We start from the raw sequence: 18,592 nt of genomic DNA, 5'->3' as shown, positions 1-18,592 counted from the left end.
CCCGGACCGCCTGAGTGGAGTTTGCATGTTCTCCCCGTGCCTGCGTGGGTTTCCTCCGGGCACTCCGGTTTCCTCCCACATTACAAAAACATGCAACATTAATCGGACACTCTATAATTGCCCCGAGGTGTGATTGTGAGTGCGGCTGTTTGTCTCTATGTGCCCTGCGATTGGCTGGCATCCAGTTCAGGGTGTACCCCGCCTCCTGTCCGTTGACAGCCGGGATAATGGGCTCCAGCACTCCCCGCGAGCCTTGTGAGGATAAGCGGAAAAGAAAATGGATGGATGGACTGTTTTCTGGAACTGTGGCGACTGCAGCAGTGAGGAAAAAGTGATGCTTGTGGTTGTAACAGGTGTAACCAATGAAGTGATCGCATGGGTGCACAGGTGTACCGGGGCCGCCGCCGCCGCCAGTGCGCTTGCGCCGGGGCGAGGCGCGCACAGAGAAGCTATTGTTAGCCAGGCAGGCCGCAGGTTGCCTTTCTCACCACCGCACTTTATCCCCGGGTACCTGTTGGTCGTTCGCCGCCGTCTATTACCCGCAAAACTCGACGCTTCGGACTGGGCCGCTGCCAGGTGAGCGACGAAGAAGTATCCTTGGAGGAAGGGGGGGAGAAAGGAAGTAAAACAAGGAAGTAAATAAACAAAAACAACAACAACAAAAAACAGATTTCAACAGGTTCAAATGTTTTAGCGGTCTGACGGGCTACCCGAGACGCACAAAAATGCCGCTGGCCCCGTGGAGGAAGAAGAACAAGTCGACCAGGGAGCACTTGGTGGACAACGAGGAGGTCGGCGGCGGGCACCACGCAGGTGCGGCGGGCTCGCTGCTCGCCTCCGGAGGCAACAAGTCCGCGGCGAACGGCGCCGGAGGACTTCCGCCGCCGCCCGCCAACCTGCGGCCCAAGCTGGTCTTCCACACGCAGCTCGCCCACGGCAGCCCCACGGGTAGAATTGAAGGCTTCACTAACGTCAAGGAGCTGTACGCCAAGATAGCAGACGCCTTCAATATCAGCCCACCGGAGGTAAGAACACCGACCCACACGAACACCCACCTCCAACCACGCTGGGGGGCTTCAATCGGGGGGTTCACAATTCGTGTTATTATGCCGAAGAGCTTTTCTAGATATGCAACGATGCGGAAAAGAAATACATTTCCAGCTAAAATAGGAACATTTCTCTTTATTCACTGTGGTGAATGAAGGATATTCTCATAAGCAAAAAAATGACTTCCTCCACTTACCTATAACTTAATTAAAAATGATCAGGATTCTACAGATTGTTCTGAATGTGGAGATTGGATTCAGTTGCTGTTCAGTTCAGGGGGTGGGCCGATCTATTCTAGTGGAACGCAAGTCTGCAGCTTTTGCATAAAACTGTGATGGAGCAGCTTTTCAAAGTAATTACAATATATGAAGAAATTCCTTGATTATTATTTTTTTTTATTGCCTAATCCAGTAAAGTCACTGTTACATTTGCCCTCGCATGTTTTTGTTTTTTGTGTACGTGGCCCTCAGGAAAAACTTTGGACACCTGTGCTTTATGTACAAGCAGAGCTGGCAAAAGTATTCACACTCTGTACTGTACCCACAGTGGCTATAAAAACTGTACACGTCACTGTTCAACTTCCATGTTTTTGTGATAGACCAATGAGACAAAACTTTTCCCACAATTAAGAGTGGTATTACTGAGTTTAAAAACTAATTTCTTCTTGTAGTGGTGGGTAAAAATATCGATTGATCAATGCATTGCAATACTGAGTCGGGTGACGGAAGAATGAGAGCAGAACAAGCGCATCAAATGTGTCCATCCATCATCTCGAGGCATCTTTTACAAAGGCCATAGGCATTGCTACTAGGCATCAGAGTAAGGTTTTATTTTTAGGATCCACATACAATATTCTCTACTGTATTAATAATATATATTTTTTAATTCAATCAAAATGAAAGGTCACAATTGTCATTGAAGAAGGGATGGCCACAAAGAAGAGGAAATGGGCGAGAATGCTGTTCTTGAGGTTTCTCTCATTTTTGTTCACGACTAAAGACAAAAATTGGACGGGCGACGGCTGGTGTCTCGTGAAACTTAAAGGAAAATTCCCGTGGTTTGCAAGAACAGTGTACCCAATAGGTCATGTAATATGTACTCCATCTTGATAACCTGTTAAATCCTCTCTCATTTAATAGTGTTTTGAGAATTTTTTTTATCAACAATTACAAATTTTCAGGTGCGGTGCCATTTTTGCGAGTCACATGACCTACGTGCGCGGATGTGACGTGTTACTGATGGTTCTCGGAGCTCGCTCGTCTGACTCCGCGTCATTCCGCTCGAAGAACCATCCGAATATTCAACATTTACAGCCACAGGTTCATATCTGTATGGAAGTATTCCTCCGTCTTCCCGTTCAACCGATACTGCTATTTCTTCATCAGATGAGGATAAATCCGAGAAATCAGCGCTGGGCTTAATGGTGTCCCATGTATTCGAGCGTTTGGAACCCCACGTAACATGTCAGGTCATGTGACTCGCGAAAATGCCGGCACACCTGAAAATTCGTAATTGTCGATATAAATCTTCTCAAAACACTATTAAATGAGAGAGGATTTAACATCAGATTATCAAGATAGAGTACATATTAGATGACTTATTGGATACGTTGTTACTCCAAAGCACCGGAATTTTCCTTTAAATTTGCTCATTTGTAAGTCGAACAACCACTATGTGGTTTCACAATCCAAACGGGCCTCCGAGGGGAAACAGAACCTCAATGGCCTGTGACAAAAATTAATTGGACACTCTTCGCTATACACACTGGACAGAGCAAGACAATGTAACACAAATGCCTACATTAAAGAGACTGCTGGCCAAATGGAGTCAGTCATTTCTCTGGTTATGTATTGATGCACATTTCAGTCATATATGGAATATCATAAACACATTTGGTGTGGAATCAATATTTTTTTATTCATCGTTCTAGTTGTTAGAGTTTGGGTCAGTAAAAACTTTCCTCTACTACAGTATCTAGTGAGACGTGACTGCCGAAGCATCCAAAACAAAAGCTGGTCCGCTCTCCTCCCCCCTCTTTTCTTCTCGACTTTTGAAAGTGTGAATGCACAGGCGGCTTTTGTCGACCTTACACGCTGGTTGGTGAGATGCGAAGCCGAGGAAAAACGCAGAGAGAATCTGTCTGGCGCCTTGCGAAAGGAGCTAGACGAGGCAGATTTTAGCCCATTTCTGTTGCCTTTTGTTCCATCATGTCTATCCGTGACTCTCGAGGGTATGTCTTTGTCTCGATTTGCTCCAGTTTTGACTTTTGTGGTCAGTCTTGCCCTGCTGAAAGGTTCTTGATCGATGCTGATCATGTGAAGATGAGTTCTTGCTTTCCAATGAAGTCAAAATATAGTATGAAACTGGAGTCCAGTAAATGCCTGATCCGTTCATTCCACACTGGTGTTGACGGTGACACCAACTCCAAAAACTGCTGAATGCTCATGCTAAGAAAAGCACTAAGAAGTAGTAATTTCTGGTCAAACTTGTAATTGCCTTGTTTGACCTGATCACACAAGGAAAGACAACGGACTATAGTTGTAACCATGCAAATTCCATAGCTGCAGGTAGCATGTTTCAAACTGTTGTGGACTATCGGAACAACGCAGAAATATTTAGCCACTTGTCTAATTGGAATGGAAGATCCTTTGTCGAGCATTTGTGAGGCGATAACGTAGAGACATCGACAGGTTGTTGTAACTACCCTTATTACACATGGGTTGGTTGTGTGCGTTTAAGTGGTGGTGTCTAAGCTTTGAACGGTAACGCATCGAAGCAACATGCTCCACTGAGTATTTGTGACTTGATTACGGTCTTGTGTAGAGTTTTAAAGGTGAGACAAGGCGACTGCAGTAAAATATGTATGACTTAGAAGCGCATACCTTGGGTCGAAATCATCTGACTTCTATAAATCTACTGGTTTTAAATGGACCTCATGTCTTTTTGTGTTTGTGGGTTCAGAATGTGAATGCTAAAGGCAATGCTAAAAGGCATCACTAGTCATTTGACCTGATCCATTACTTGAAATTTTCCCTCAATTCAGATCGTCGACTGACGGGATATTGCGATCTGTCAGCGGCGTACAAGGATTGTGTATCCACCCATGACACAAAAGAGACAAACGTAATAATGCAGTCATGTGTTGGTGTTGGCGGTCGCAGGAAGTCCCTGACGTCCGGTTGTGCGGGCACTGCCTCATATTTGAGCAGATAACCTGTGACGGGCCACGGCCATCCCACAGCTCCCCGGGGAACGACCCCGCTTTGGGCTACTCCTCCCTCTGTAAATATACCCTTTCCTTACCACGCTGCAAAAGTCACCATCTTCTTGTTGAGCCATCTCTTTGATTGTGTAGGTGTAACTTAATTAAAAGGCATCTCACAAGAGGAGGGAAGGCCTGTATTTCTATATTAGCGGTGGAGCTATCCGATGGAGTTTTTTCTCCACTTGTGTGAGACACGAGTTATGCAATTTTTTTCTTTTTTTTTTTTGAAAATCTGCTGAGCCAGTGCTTTAAGAAAATGAAAGTGGACTTTAAAAAATCAATTCAAGTGACGATGACAGGCGGTTGTGGATTAGTACGTAGAGCGGGTTGTCCAGTGACCAAAGGGTCACTGGTTCAATTCCCGGCTGCAGTCTGCATGTCCAAGTGTCCTTGGGCAAGACACTGATTTCTAATCTGCTCCCGGGTGGCCTTGCAGCTCCTTACCTGGCGGCAGTCAGCCATTGTATGAATGTGTGAGTGAGTGAATGTGAGGCTTTATTTAGCGCTTTGGCCGCTGTTGTGGCGTCGATAAAGTGCAGTCAATTTCCCATTTATTACAGAGAAGTGTGGAAAAACTGCAAGAACTGACTGAGGCAGACTGGGCAGAGACTAAGAAGGACTTTCATAACCTTGTGAGGCGTTCATGAACAAGACATACTTCTAAAACAAACTTGGATTTAATTATACGATGTGTGTAGTTTTTTAGTTTTACAATAAACCAACCTGGGGTGTCATTAAAATGCTTAATGCACGCTCAGAGAGGGCAGAATAATGTCAGAAGTTTAGTGCAAGCAACTCAGGAGCTTGCATACACACACGTTGCTGCTCAGCAGTTTTTTTTCCATGTTTTTCTGATAATGAGATTCCAAAATCAAAATCTTGATTAAGTTTTGATCAAGCGCTCAGCCCTAACCTGGGATCATCTTTAATACTGTGCAGAAACAAGCATTTTTATTCACCTGAGTTACAGTTTAACATACTAAAGATGCTGTTGTTTGGGTTTGGAACCCAGTTCAAATGGGTACAATGTTGTCTCTTCTGTTACTGTTTACCTCCCTCTTGGGCTATTCATGCTGTTTCTTTTGTAACAGTTAAGTCGCTCTTGTAACTCTCATCAAATATCCAGCCGACTGGTCACACCACCTACAAATCTGGCATCTATAAAAGGCCAAGTTGGCAACCAAGACCAATGACGTCATCCGACTACATGATCTATCCGATGTGGACTGGAGCAGTGTTTTTCCTACTTGGGTCAAAGTCTGTGCTTGCTCGGGCAGCTGTGGAGTTTGAGGTGTGGCCGCTGTTTGCCTGCAATTTGAATGTCCGGCTTGCGCAGTGTTGGTTACCTTGTGCTAGTGTGACAGACTTTGTCATCCAACAGATTAAGTGGTGCGATCTCATTTGTTGCAAGTGTGTGTAATTTACCAGTGCTGATTTGTACAGGATGTCATTTTAAAGTGTTGCTGGTCAATGAAAAGTTATCAATATGTTTGAGTCCTTTTTTACCTTTAGCCTTTTTTTAGACGTCATTGTTACGACTGAAACTTTTAAAACATTTCTTTGTAATCTGATGTGATGCTCCACAAAATCACACATTCACAGTTTAATTAAATTTCCTCTTATTATAGAGGAATGGCTTTTGTTGGAGAAATAGGTTGACGCGTGTATTGGAAGCCCGATTTATGAACAACTCAATATTTGAACTATTCCATTTACAGTCGCTGTGATTTGACGCGCACGTATGCGCCCGCACGCCATCGCCCTTGCAAATCTGCACAGTTGAGTACAAAAAATATCGCGCATAAAATTTGTTCCGAGTAGAAATACGTAAGTATTGAAAGATGTTGCTTATTTTGTGGTCTTGACCAATTTTCCCTCTAAGTTGCACCATTGCACACTTGTCGCACACACTCGGCACACATTAAAACCGATCCAGTGCAGTGAACCACACCCTGACTTTTTTTTTTCTCCCCCAACACAGACGCACACAGGTCTCCTTCTACTTCCTAGTTTACCTGACACCGCCCCCTCCGCTCTTAAAGGAATACACTCATAATTACAAACAGAACACACCCTCAACTTTATATCTGTGGGCTTGACTGGTGGACCACACCCGTAACTTTATATCTGCGGGGATGACTGACCACACCCGTACATTTTTCAAATGTGAGTGACTGCCCTTTACGTATGACAGACCAAACAAAAGTATCGTCCAATAGACAAACCTTATTGCAGTGCTTGAATGTTGCATTCATCCATTTTGTGCCGGGCCGTAAGCACCATTTTGTGCCAGGTGGTGCGCCCAGTGTAGGGAAGGCGGCTTAGTTACAGTGCCACAAGCGTCGCAGTTGGTCACTACTTTGCTTAGTGTGTCATTTTCTCCCTTCTAGATGTTTTTTTGTGTGCCTTTTTTCATGTTTTGCTAGTTCACCTACAGAAAGCAGACAATCGTGGCAAAAAGTGGGGTCTTGAAAAAGATGATTTGTGAGCAGTATATCAATGGCACACTCATTGCAAAGCTTGCTGACAAGTATGGATGAAACAATTCCACGAATGCTACTATCGATCCATTTTCTGAGCTGCTTATCCTCACAAGGGTTGTTGGAGTGCTGGAGCCTATCCCAGCTGTCATTGGGCAGGAGGTGGGGTACGTCCTGACCTGGTCGCAGGGCACATTGAGACAAATAACAGTTACACTGACAATCACACTTAAGGGCAATTTAGAGTGTCCAAATAATGCAGGTTTTTGGGATGTGGGAGGAAAATGGAGTACCCGGAGAAAACCCACGCAAACACGGGGAGAACATGCAAACTCCACTCAGGCGGGGCTGGAATTTGAACCCAGGTGTCCTCAGAACTATGACGCCAACGCTCGAACAAATTCATGCAACATTCTACCATGTATTCATTATTTGAACATAATTTAATAATAATTAAAAAAAAAGAAATAAAAATATTTTCATTATTTATGGGAAAATTATGTTCAATTTACAAACCTTGCTCAAGAACCAATTAAGTTTGTATTTTGCGCTTCCAATATATATTTATATGTATATTATAATATCTGTCGATTTGGACTGGTGAGCATCTGCTGTGACACCACCCTATCACTGTGAAACATCATCCATTCACGCGTTAAGGTTAATGATTGCACCGCCTTGAATGCTGATGACTGTGATTTCCTTTTTAAAAGCTGAGACCGCTGGCCTCAGCACGAAAAGTTTGCCACCAACAGCACCCTGTGCAGGAATGTGAGACCAAGTTGAACATTGACCGTTGAACATTGACATTCATGCATAAAGCATTTTTTTTAATCTATCAAAGTTGTTGTGCTAATTTTTACAATTGTATGTCAAGTGAGTTTAAAATGTGCAGGGGAATTGAAGTAGCAGGCCTTCACACTTTAAACCAGTTGTCAAACACGTTTTTGGGTCACAGGGTACATTCACCCCAATTCGATGCCAAGTCCTCCAGATTTAAATATTTTTTTCTAGCTTAATCGGCTATAAATACAAAGCATTCCCAAACGTTCCCATTGTTTTAGTCCTTATAATTACAAGTACATTCCAAAAATATTGACATTTATCTTGCTATAAATGTTTGTGCAAGTCATTTGCAGCATTGAGATATCTTAAATGATTGCAATTTCAATAGTATTGTTGTTTTGTTTTGTTAAATTTAGACGTGCAACATACAGATCAAAATGGATCTTCATATGTATCATTTGTAGAACAACCTAAGTGCTATAAATCATTTTTAATTTCCGCAATCATCAATAAATCTTGACAGCCTCAACTAACTCGTCACACCATGCAAACGAAAGTGAAAGTTATTCAGAACGCGGGTGCAATTATCTCCTACGCTGTAATGTAAATGTATAAATAAAATACAAGTTGTGGCACTGCAAGGTGGGGGGGAATCAAAGGTTCTACGAAAGCAGCCTCTTGAATTGAATAGTTGACTGACATTTTGCAATATTTTGTCTTCAAATACTTCTACAGTTGGTATTCATTTTAGCTTTTAGCCTTCACAAGTGCATTAATAACAGGTGTTGTATCCTGAGTAGCAACCAATTTCAGAATATCATTTAAATTGGCGTAGACCAGACTGGACCTCGTGCCGGCCCGATTTTGGCAAGTGGGCTCACAATGGACTTGATGAACAAAGATTGTTACGACCCACTTTCTTGGTTGAATGTGGGGTTGGGGTGTTTGTTAAGGAGCTGAGGTGTTTACCGTAATTCTCGGCCGACAGAGCGCACCTGATTATGAGCCTCACCCAGGTTATTTTTAAAGGAAATACCATTTGGTACGTACATATGCCGCAGCTGTGTTAAAGCCGCAAGTGCCCACATTGAAACATGAAATATTTACAAAGAAAGACGGTACACAGAGAGTTTAACGCTTGCGCCGCCAAGCTCACGCTAATGCTAGAGCCAGTATAACGCTAGCACCGCCCTAAAGCAAGCGGCGCACATACAGGGCCGTTTAAAAAAAAAAAAAAACATACCCGTAAAAATCACGGAGACATGGCAGTAATACGCGAGCGCAGCGCTAACAGGGCTGGACCGGTAAAAGTCACTTTCTCGGCGATATATTCCACTGGTCTCACGTTTACCTTTTCCGCTCGAGTGCCCCCTTGTGGCCGTTAGAAAAAAACGCACAAATTAGCCGCATCACTGCATAAACCGCAGGGTTGAAAGCATGTGAAAAAAGCCGTGGCTTACAGGCCGAAAATTACGGTATCATCCAAGGTATCTTTTTTTGGGTGACGCTGTTTTGGTTAGTAACTGCAATCAAAGGTTCTTAAAGTTGACTATATGAACTTAATTACTGTGTTCCCAATGGGGAGGGAAAGGTCGAAGTCTATTTGAAGGGTGCAGTTTATTTGTCATGGCATCTTTGATAGGTGCTGCTGTTTCAGTTAGCATTGGTTTAAATGGACGCAACAGCTGACTAGGTGACATCTCCGTACGAAAGATGGCGCAGATGAATTGCGATCGGTCACAAAATGTCAGGGTGGAATGAAGGAGGTCAAAGAGTCATCACAAGGGTCGCGGGAGTGCTGGAGCCTATCCCAGCTGTCATCGGGCAGGAGACAGGCAAAACTTTGAACTGGTTGCCAGCCAATCCTAGGGCACATTGAGACAAACAGCCACACTCACAATCGCACCTATGGGCAATTTAGAGTGTCCAATTCATGTTGCATGTATTTGGGATGTGAAAGGAAACCGAAGTGCCTGACAAAAAACCCACTCAGGCACAGGGAGAATGTGCAAACTCCACACATGCGGATCCAGGATTGAACCCGGGACCCCAGAAGTGTGAGGCCAACGAAATACATGTTTATTAACATTTACTCTTCTGTTTTTCTTCCATTGCGGAAAGGTGTTGGGGAGGCTGAAAAATGGCGCTGCTTCATTTTTGTTTTGTGTCATGTTTGAGTTCAGGGTGCCGGCCCAGTGAGAGTGTTCAAGTCCGGTGTATTTCTTCTTCTTTAGGCGCTCTTCAAGCGCACAAGGTTTCAAACACGGAGGAGCATGTGTAGGTGGGGAGTGGTATTTGTGTGGGAGACTGAATGTTCACTTTATTCTTGGATGCCTTTTTCTTCACACTGAAGTGAAAATGGAGCCGTCGGATCAGTCATATAGACGACTTCTGATCCCTTACTGACTTTATTTTGGGAGGTTTCTATTTCTTGTTTTAGTTCCGTCGAAAGAAGACTTTTGATCAACTTTTGTGAACAAAGTGCTGTCATTTGGATCTAGTGTGACCTATGTTGTGTTTTTGAGTATGACCGTTTGTGCTGTTGTGATAAGCTCCAACCCGCCCATGACCCTGGTATGGATAAGCGATAAAGAGAATGGATGGATGTGTGTTTGTGCTGTTACTGGTTTTAATTTGGTAGGTTTCTTTTTTCCGTTTCTGTCCCCATTCCTTTGACAGACTCTCCACTAGTGTTGACCAACTTTTTGTGTTAAATGGCCGTCTGTGACTGATGTGGTGCATTTGAGTCAGTGTGCTGTTACTCCTCTTATTTTGGTATCTTTCTACTTCCTGTTTCTGTTCTCCTGATAGGAGCCAGGATTAACCTATTTTTTGTGAACAAAGTGCTCTGATTGGCAACCCCTGTGGCCCATGCCATGCAGAGTCCCAACTGTTTGTACAGTTTGTTTTTTTTTGGCGGGGGAGGTTGGTTTCACCTTCTGGTTTTTGTTCCGATTCCTGGGTGTAAGGTAGAAGTGTCAGTCAGAGCCGATATTGGGGAAAAACATTTTGGAGCGCAAAGACCTTTGGAATCAATCTTCTGTATTTGCAGTGGTGCTTTGGAATCTATTTGTCTTGTTAATATTTTCCTTTGGTAGGTTTTTACTTCCTGTTTATGTTCACCTGATAGGACTCTCAGCATTTGAGTCAATGTCGACTGCACAGTTAGCTTGACGTGCTGGCGACCAGTTGCATATACAGTTGGGACCTTTGTTTGATTAATTTGTATTTTTTTTTCTTATTAAAACGGTTTTGTATTGTTTCAGATGTAATATTTTAAAATAAGAATTGAATAACAAAAACACAAAAATGTTACTCGTGTAAAAATACTCGCATGTGTGCTGTATGTATGTGTGAGACTGTTATCCATGTGCATCTCGGCCAAAGTTAAACACGTACATTGAGTCCCTTCATCCATGTGGTTCTCAACTCTGTGGGAGGTGTGGTGAGTTAGATGGGGGGGGGGGGTAGAATCTAGCTTGCGCCAGGCAGCAGTGTGAAGGGCACAGCGGGGAGGGGAGCAGCGCTGAGAGCTGCCTGGGGCGCAGAGAAGCCGCTTAAAGCTGCCGGCAGCCTTGGTAACAGTCTGTGAGCGAGCACTTGTGTACCTCCTGGAAGAAGAGGGGGTGGGCGGCATTGTGAAGGGTTATGGCCAAAGAAAGTACACCCTTAGATTGAGTCCCTCTCTCTTCTTGTGGCCCCCTTTCTATTATCACACTCTGCTATTATGTTCTTTACCCAAGGCTACGCATTTTGCTGAAGTGCATGTGTATATATCTGTAGAAGTAGCGAAAACAAGGTCTGATTGGCACACAGTGGAACAACTGATTCACTCCCTGTTTTGCAAAAGAAAAAAAATTCTGTCTTTTGTTTCTAGACACGAATAATCAACATATAGGTCCGCACAATCAATTAATTAAGATGCGTCCATCCCTTGAAAGTTAGCCACTGCAATATAAATTTAAATGAAAGTAAAACTGCTGACCATTTGTAGACATCTGACAGAAACATAACCTCAGTTGCTTCAGGTCTTCAGGATTAAATCACTCATTGTCATACACGATGATTTATTTGTCAGCTGGAATGCACGTTTATTGCCAATGATGTACATAATTTTTCAACAGAGTATGTAGTTTGAACAAGGAATGTGTCATGGTAGGATAGTAGAAAGTGTGCCACGATCATGAGAAAAGAATACATAGTTAATGGAGTGAATGAGGAACGGCATGTAAAAAAGGCTGGCGTTCAATCCGAGCCATGCGGTGTGACGGTGAAAGTTTGAAATAAAGTTTTTACTGGTGAAAGAAGAGACGACTCCGAGGTGTGATTGTCAGTGTGGCTGTTTTGCTCGATGTGCCCTGCGATTGGCTGGCAACCAGTTCGGAGTGTAGCCCGCCTCCTGCCCGTTGAGAGTTGGGATAGGCTCCAGCACTCCCCACGACCCTTATGGGGATAAGCTGCTAAGAAAATGGATAGATGTCACTGAACACAGTATTCTGTTGGTCTGGAAAGATCAGTCAAAATGCTTGAAATAGTTGGCAGTGACTGAATTAGGGCAGGTTGCAACAGCAGCAGTGGTTTGTGATTAAAAACAGTACATTTCTGGTTTTATAATCAACACATATTTCCTGGTTGCCATCACTAGTAATGTTTTTGTACTGACATCACTTAAAAAAAAAAAATTCAAAATGTCAATATCTGGATCTGTGGTTTCCATCTGGTACTACCTGTGATGAAATCACAACACATTAAATTTCCTTTTTTTTCCAAAACTTAAATATTTGGTGCTCATATCTTTTAGTATTCAGTGAGTACCTGAGATTTGCATATGTGACGATGTTTTTGTGCCACTGTATTATCCAAAGCACTTTTCCCCTACATACAGCTCTCCAAATGGATCCCACCAGCGTAACTAATAGCGCGCCTAATAGGCGTACCTGAGGTTGTTGCTCCGTCTGAGTGGCGAGCTCAGATGTAAGACTGTGAAATGTGTACGGAGCAAAACAAATGAGTGGCGGCAGTCGGACCACTAGCTGGGTGTCAATCTGTTTAAAGTGCTGTGAAATCAGCTTAGTGCTTCTGCTGATCACACTGATGAGCCCTCCAAAGTGTGAAGGTCATTTGTCTTTTGTAATTTCTACACACACACACACACTGACACTCAAAGTCATCAGTGATTAACACGCCTTCTGTCTCTTCTTTGATCCAAACTGACCGGCTTTTCTGATTTCATATATTTATTTATTTTTTTGTCTCGCAGATCCTCTTTTGCACCCTCAACACGCACAAGATCGACATGGACAAATTACTGGGCGGCCAGATCGGCCTGGAGGACTTCATCTTCGCCCACGTCCGGGGAATCAAGAAGGAGGTGGAGGTGTTCAAGTCCGAAGATGCGCTGGGCTTGACCATCACCGACAACGGGGCGGGCTTCGCCTTCATTAAGGTAAACCTGCACGACACCGCAACGGATGACGATGAGGGGACTTCCTGTTAGCGTCTTTATTTTCCTGTTGTTATTATTATGTTATTCTCAAGCAGGGCACAGGTATAATAATTTTTAAAACCTTACTTCAAAACAAGTCTTCGTCATCGTTTCAGATCACGTTTATAGTAACCGTTGTATCTCTTCAGCTTCAGCTGTAGTCACTCGGGTTGTGCTACCTGGATGGATCCTGACTCCTATTGTTGACAAAAATTCCGAATTAGCTTTTTGTGTTTTGTTGCACTCCAGATGACCAAAACAGCCCTTGCACACATAACCATATCCATTCTCCATATCTCCACCGACAATCCTCCTTCCCCCAACCTAGATGTCTGAATAGCACCAATTCTGACTTTTGAGAGGCAGCGGTGCGCCACAGGGCATCCAAAGAAGAAGAGTACGAAAGAAATATTTAAAATACTACAACTACTCACCGTAAGATGTATGGCCGTGTTTTTGAGCTATATACGTGTTGTGATAGGGTGTTAAAAATGCTTTCTGATGAAGTATAGATTGTTGTCATCAAGTAATATTTGGCGATGCCATGTCTGTTTGTCCTGTTTTTTCCCCAGACATAATCGGTTCCACACAATTGACATGCTCGGCCATCGTGTTGCACGATTAGTCATCATGTTGCGTTCACACCCAGCTGCTATTTTTGTAAACTCTGCCAAGGAGAGGGATTAACTATTACATGTTGCTTCATCTAGCGGGGTTGTAGGAATTTTGTTTGCAGTTTGGTGCTGATCCAAATCAACATGGTTGTGGCCTTGGCAGAGGTCCATTGTAGTTTTTTGCTGGTACTGTGTAACGATCTTACACTGTCTGTGTCTCATGCGCACACAGAGACAGACCTTGGTCAACTTTGCCATCGTGCGATGCCAAGGCAGCACTGCATGCACACAATGCAACAGTGGAAACGAAGCAAGCAAGCAAGCTAATAAAGCTGTGAAATGGGAAATACTCATTTGGTAATGTATTTTATTAAAGAGTGGAACGTATTTCTGACAGATGACCACGGACTTGATAGTGAAGATTAGTTTGGTGTAAGGATGACAAAGTAGGTCAGTTTGGCAGCAGCGCTACTGACAAAAATTTTGGAACAGGAGAGCATTCCACACATACCAGAGGAGTCCAGTCTTTTCCCATTGAGGTCTACATACACAATGATTAAAGGATTGCGGATTCATTTTGAGTTAGCATGGTGGATCAGCTGGTAAAGCATTGACCTTACAGTTCTGAGGATCTGGGTTCGAACCCGCCCTGCCTGTTTGGAATTTGCATGTTTTCCCCGTACCTGTGTGGGTTTTCTCCGGTCACTCCGGTTTGCTCCCACATCCCAAAAAACATGCAAACAGGCTCCAGCACACCCCGTGACCCTCGTGAGGGTAAGAGGGAAAAAAAATGGATTGGTGGAATCATTTTGATTTGTCAAGACAATTTGAGATGGGTGGTAAAAGTTATGAGCGGTTACAAAATGAATTAAACTCAGCGAGACACCAGCGTAAAGTATATGGCACAGCAGCATCCCCAAGTGGCGAAAGTAAAATACATTTTTTTTAAAAAAAGCAACAGCCATCGAACCATATTTGCATAATCCTGAGTAATTTTTCACATGTGCGTGGTGGCAGCGCATCAAAGAGGGCAGCGTGGTTGACAAGGTGAAGGTGATCTGCGTCGGTGACCACATCGAGCGCATCAACGGCCACAATATCGTGGGCACGCGCCACTACGAAGTGGCCCGCATGCTCAAAGAGCTCCCCCGGAACGAGACGTTCACCCTCAAGCTAGTGGAGCCCATGAAGGCCTTCGGTGAGCGACGCATCAATTACGAACACGTACAATACAGGGTGGTCATCTGTTCACAAGTGACGCTTTTTATACTCATGGTTTCTTTTTTTTGTTTTAATACAAGTATTTACTGCAATGATGACTTTATTATTGCGTGAGCGACTGTTAGTGAAAGAATACGACACTTTCTGACTTGCATACAAATTTGGGGTACGTCGCTGAAGGAGTAACAGAACTTGGAAACCAAGGACTGAATGTAAACTCTAATGAGCAAATACAAACAAAATCTGCCTTCATAAAAATGCTCACTTCCTGACAGTTTTTAGTTGACTAACTACTAGAGTGGTACTTTCAGTCGTGAGTAGAGGTGCAATAATTAACAGGTTAACTGAAAAGTAATCATTTATAAAATGAATTGATAAATAATTTGCTACTCAATAGGGACCTTTTTTAACTTGTACAAATCCTTGGAATTAAAAAAAAAAATAGCAGCTTTGTGGCAATATACCGTAATTCCCGGCCTACAGAGTGCACCTGGTTATAAGCCTCACCCAGTACATTTGAAAAGGAAGTACCATTTGGTACATACATACGCCGCAGCTGTGGAAAAACCGCAAGTGCCCACATTGAAACACAAGATAATCACAAAGAAAGACAGTACACAAAGTTTAACGCTAACACTAGTGCCGTGCTAACTGGGCTCGTTTATTAAAAAAAAAAAAAAAAAACCACACTGGTAAAAATCACTGAGACAGGGCAGTAACACGCTAGCGCAATGCTAACAGGGCCGGACCGGTAAAAGTCACTTCCTCGGCACATAAATTCCACAGGTCTCACTCTTACCTTTTCCGCTTGAAATGTTCATTAGAAAAAATGGACAAATTAGCTGCATCACCGCATAAACTATAGGGTTGAAAGCGTGTGAAAAAAGTCGCGGCTTATAGGCCGGAAAGTGTGGTAGGTACCCCGTGAAAGCTTTAGGAGGTGTTCACCCTTCCAGACTGTAAATGAATGATCCTTTCATGCCACCGCCACTACCTAATTTAACCATTCTGTATGTACACCCCATAACAATATCAGATGAGATGAAATGTCATTTGTTTAACTGGCAGAAATGCTGGAACCGAGGTCCAAGGGCGCCAAGCCCAGCGCCGACAACAAGATCGGGAACGGCAAGGGAACTCTGAGACTTCGCTCCAAGGGCCCGGCAACGGTAGAGGACGAGGCAAGTAGTCTTAACTAATCAGTTCATAACAAATCGTGTCAAACACCATATTTATGTGGGCATTATCACCCAGCCGACAGAGTTTGAGGAAAAAGCAGTGAAAAAGGTGGACGACCTGCTGGAGAGCTACATGGGCATCAGAGACACTGAACTTGGTGAGCGTCCACTATGCACCCCACAGAGGACACACCATTCGATGGACCTGATAGAATTCACCTTTCAAAGTACAACAGCTTTGTTTTATAATACACAGTCACGTTTCACGTATGTTATTACTGGTATTATAAGAATGACTGCAACGGAACCACACACAGTCCATGCGTCTTTGTCCTCAAAATTCACGTATTTTACCGGCCCAATTTTTTAAGTATTTGGGATATATCATCCCTATGGTGCCCCAGTAAACATGGGAAATATTAATTGAAATTGTCCACGTTTTCCTGAGTTGATGACATTTTTCTACCGACAAGCCTCATTTGAATTTCTCAAGCTTATCTATGTCACTAGCAAAGATCTCCACGTTCCCTTTCCACGTCCGAACCAACACTGTCAATACAACCAATACGCGTGGCGTCACAAGAGGGTCATCCACTTGGACGTAACCAATCAGAGGAAAGGGGACAATCTTTGGCAAATATGGACAAAGCGAATACAAAACTGGGTCAAACAGAAGTACATGTCAGAGGGGCCTTTTTGGGACACTGACATACATGGACACTTTGATACTAAATCCATGTAAGAGAGTCACACTATGGAAGTCTAAGTCTCCAAAATACAGGCCCTTTAAAACCTATGTTTTGTTTTGTTTGAGACAGAAAGTAATAAGCTTTGTTGCGCATTAAATAAACGATCCACAGACTGAGATGTGCTAACTATCTACTCTAACTACTTACCATCCCACCCACCCGTCCAATACATGACCAACTGAATTGGACTTGATATTACTTAATTGGACTTGGTATTGCCTGATATTTGGGGGGGAAAAAAAAGGGATTAAGGTGGTAAAGACTGGAATCAAGAAAAACCCAATCTCTCCATCCATTTTGTAGAGCGCTTGTCCTGTTTAGACTGACTTTGGATAAGAGGGGAGGCACACCCCGGTCTCATCGCTAGTCAGTCATGAGAATCGCGTAGACGAACAGCCATTCGCACTCACAGTCAAGCCTGAGGACAATTTAGTCTTCGATGAACTCAAGAAATATCATTCTGGAATGTGGAAGGGAGCCAGATGACCTGGAGAAAACCCACACAAACAACAAGGAAGCCACATACATTTAATGGTTCCGAATATGACCAAAAAAATAAATATGTTTTCGTTTTAACTTTCATCCAGCGGCCACCATGGTGGAGGTGGGCCGTGACAAGAAGAACCCAGATGAGTTTGCCATGGCGCTGGACGAGACGCTCGGCGATTTCGCCTTCCCGGACGAGTTTGTCTTCGACGTGTGGGGCGCAATCGGAGATGCCAAGCAGGGAAGGTTCTAGGTCGACACTTGCCCTCCACCCACACTCCAGAGGAAAAAAAACAAAAGAAATATACAACCGAGTCCGGCTCGATGTGCACAGGACACTCCTCCTGCCTGAACGCTAAACGTGGCTGTGTCATTTTTGTAATACTGCTTTTTTAGTTGTTGGTTTTTTTTTTTTTTTTTTAAATGTATACATATCAGGTGATCATGCTGATTATATCAGCTGTAATTTTAGAAATTTCTTTCCATGTTTTTTGTTTGAAAGGGGGCACATGATGGAAAGTGGACTTTTTAATGACTTGAACAGAAATGGTTGGGTCAAGTGTATAATTCAAGAACCAAGTCGATCTTTTGTCATCTTCCTGCTTCACAAAATGTGTCGACTCAGCGGATTTACACGACCCGGCCTCCACGCCGATTTTTCTCCGTCCGTGACTCTGCAGCTAGGCTGGGTGAAGATACGTCACGTTCAAGCAACGGCCAGATCACACAATGTCAAAGCCAGTTGCTGCAGTGTTGTTTGAAACGCACGTAATCATTTTATTGGCTGATAGCGTTAATTGACCAGCCTGGTGATGAAGTAGAGCTTCCGAGAGTGAAAGTGCACTGCAAACTTTTACTGACTGGTCACTTTTTGCTCTCCATACTACAGCAAGGCCTAGATGCATACGCCTACAACTGCACCCTGTTGTCATTTCGAGTGAAATCCGAAAGCGTTGGCCCGAGAGTAGAGGAGGGCAGGATGAGCAGTGGACAGCCTCCTCAAAACGGTGATTTCATTAGGGCAAAAGTCTGCTGTAACCGTGGCTCTTTGGGCTATTTTGGCAAGGATGTGTTAATACAACACCAGAGTACTTTTTATAAATTGTGAAAAAAAAAATATTTTGAATAGGTTACCACGTCAGAAGACCTTTTAAGTGGTAAGTCTACTATTTTGACACAGAAATTAAATAAAAGGCACCTGTGATAAGCTCTAATCAATACATCGCTTTCATTTATTACCTGGACATGTTTTTAGCTCAAGTGGATTGTTTATGGGCATGT

General features: G+C 43.4%; 1 protein-coding gene across 2 annotated transcripts; it reads left to right on the top strand.

Annotated features, from left to right (window-relative positions):
* The first annotated feature begins 277 nt into the window (after positions 1–277).
* Positions 278–18,572, top strand: gipc2 (GIPC PDZ domain containing family, member 2). Of its 2 annotated transcripts, none has more exons than XM_061838891.1 (7): positions 278–576; positions 680–1,025; positions 12,839–13,024; positions 14,695–14,875; positions 15,967–16,079; positions 16,153–16,234; positions 17,413–18,572. In XM_061838891.1, the coding sequence occupies exons 1-7, from the start codon at positions 278–280 to the stop codon at positions 17,562–17,564; spliced, it is 1,359 nt and encodes a 452-aa protein (XP_061694875.1). In that variant the 3' UTR covers positions 17,565–18,572. The 2 variants fall into 2 exon arrangements, with proteins under 2 accessions (XP_061694875.1, XP_061694876.1); XM_061838892.1 differs by having other exon boundaries at positions 695–1,025; positions 17,413–18,571.
* The last annotated feature ends 20 nt before the right edge of the window (positions 18,573–18,592 follow it).

Source organism: Syngnathoides biaculeatus, chromosome 13 (assembly GCF_019802595.1).
Source record: "Syngnathoides biaculeatus isolate LvHL_M chromosome 13, ASM1980259v1, whole genome shotgun sequence".
NCBI lineage: Eukaryota > Metazoa > Chordata > Actinopteri > Syngnathiformes > Syngnathidae > Syngnathoides > Syngnathoides biaculeatus.
This window is presented reverse-complemented; position numbering and strand designations above follow the sequence as displayed.

Coding starts and splice junctions, on each gene's coding strand:
- gipc2 (XM_061838891.1), top strand. CDS start 278: ATGGATGGATGGACTGTTTTCTGGAACTGTGGCGACTGCAGCAGTGAG. Junction 1,026..12,838: donor TCAATATCAGCCCACCGGAG/GTAAGAACACCG, acceptor TTTGTCTCGCAG/ATCCTCTTTTGCACCCTCAA. Junction 16,235..17,412: donor CATCAGAGACACTGAACTTG/GTGAGCGTCCAC, acceptor ACTTTCATCCAG/CGGCCACCATGGTGGAGGTG.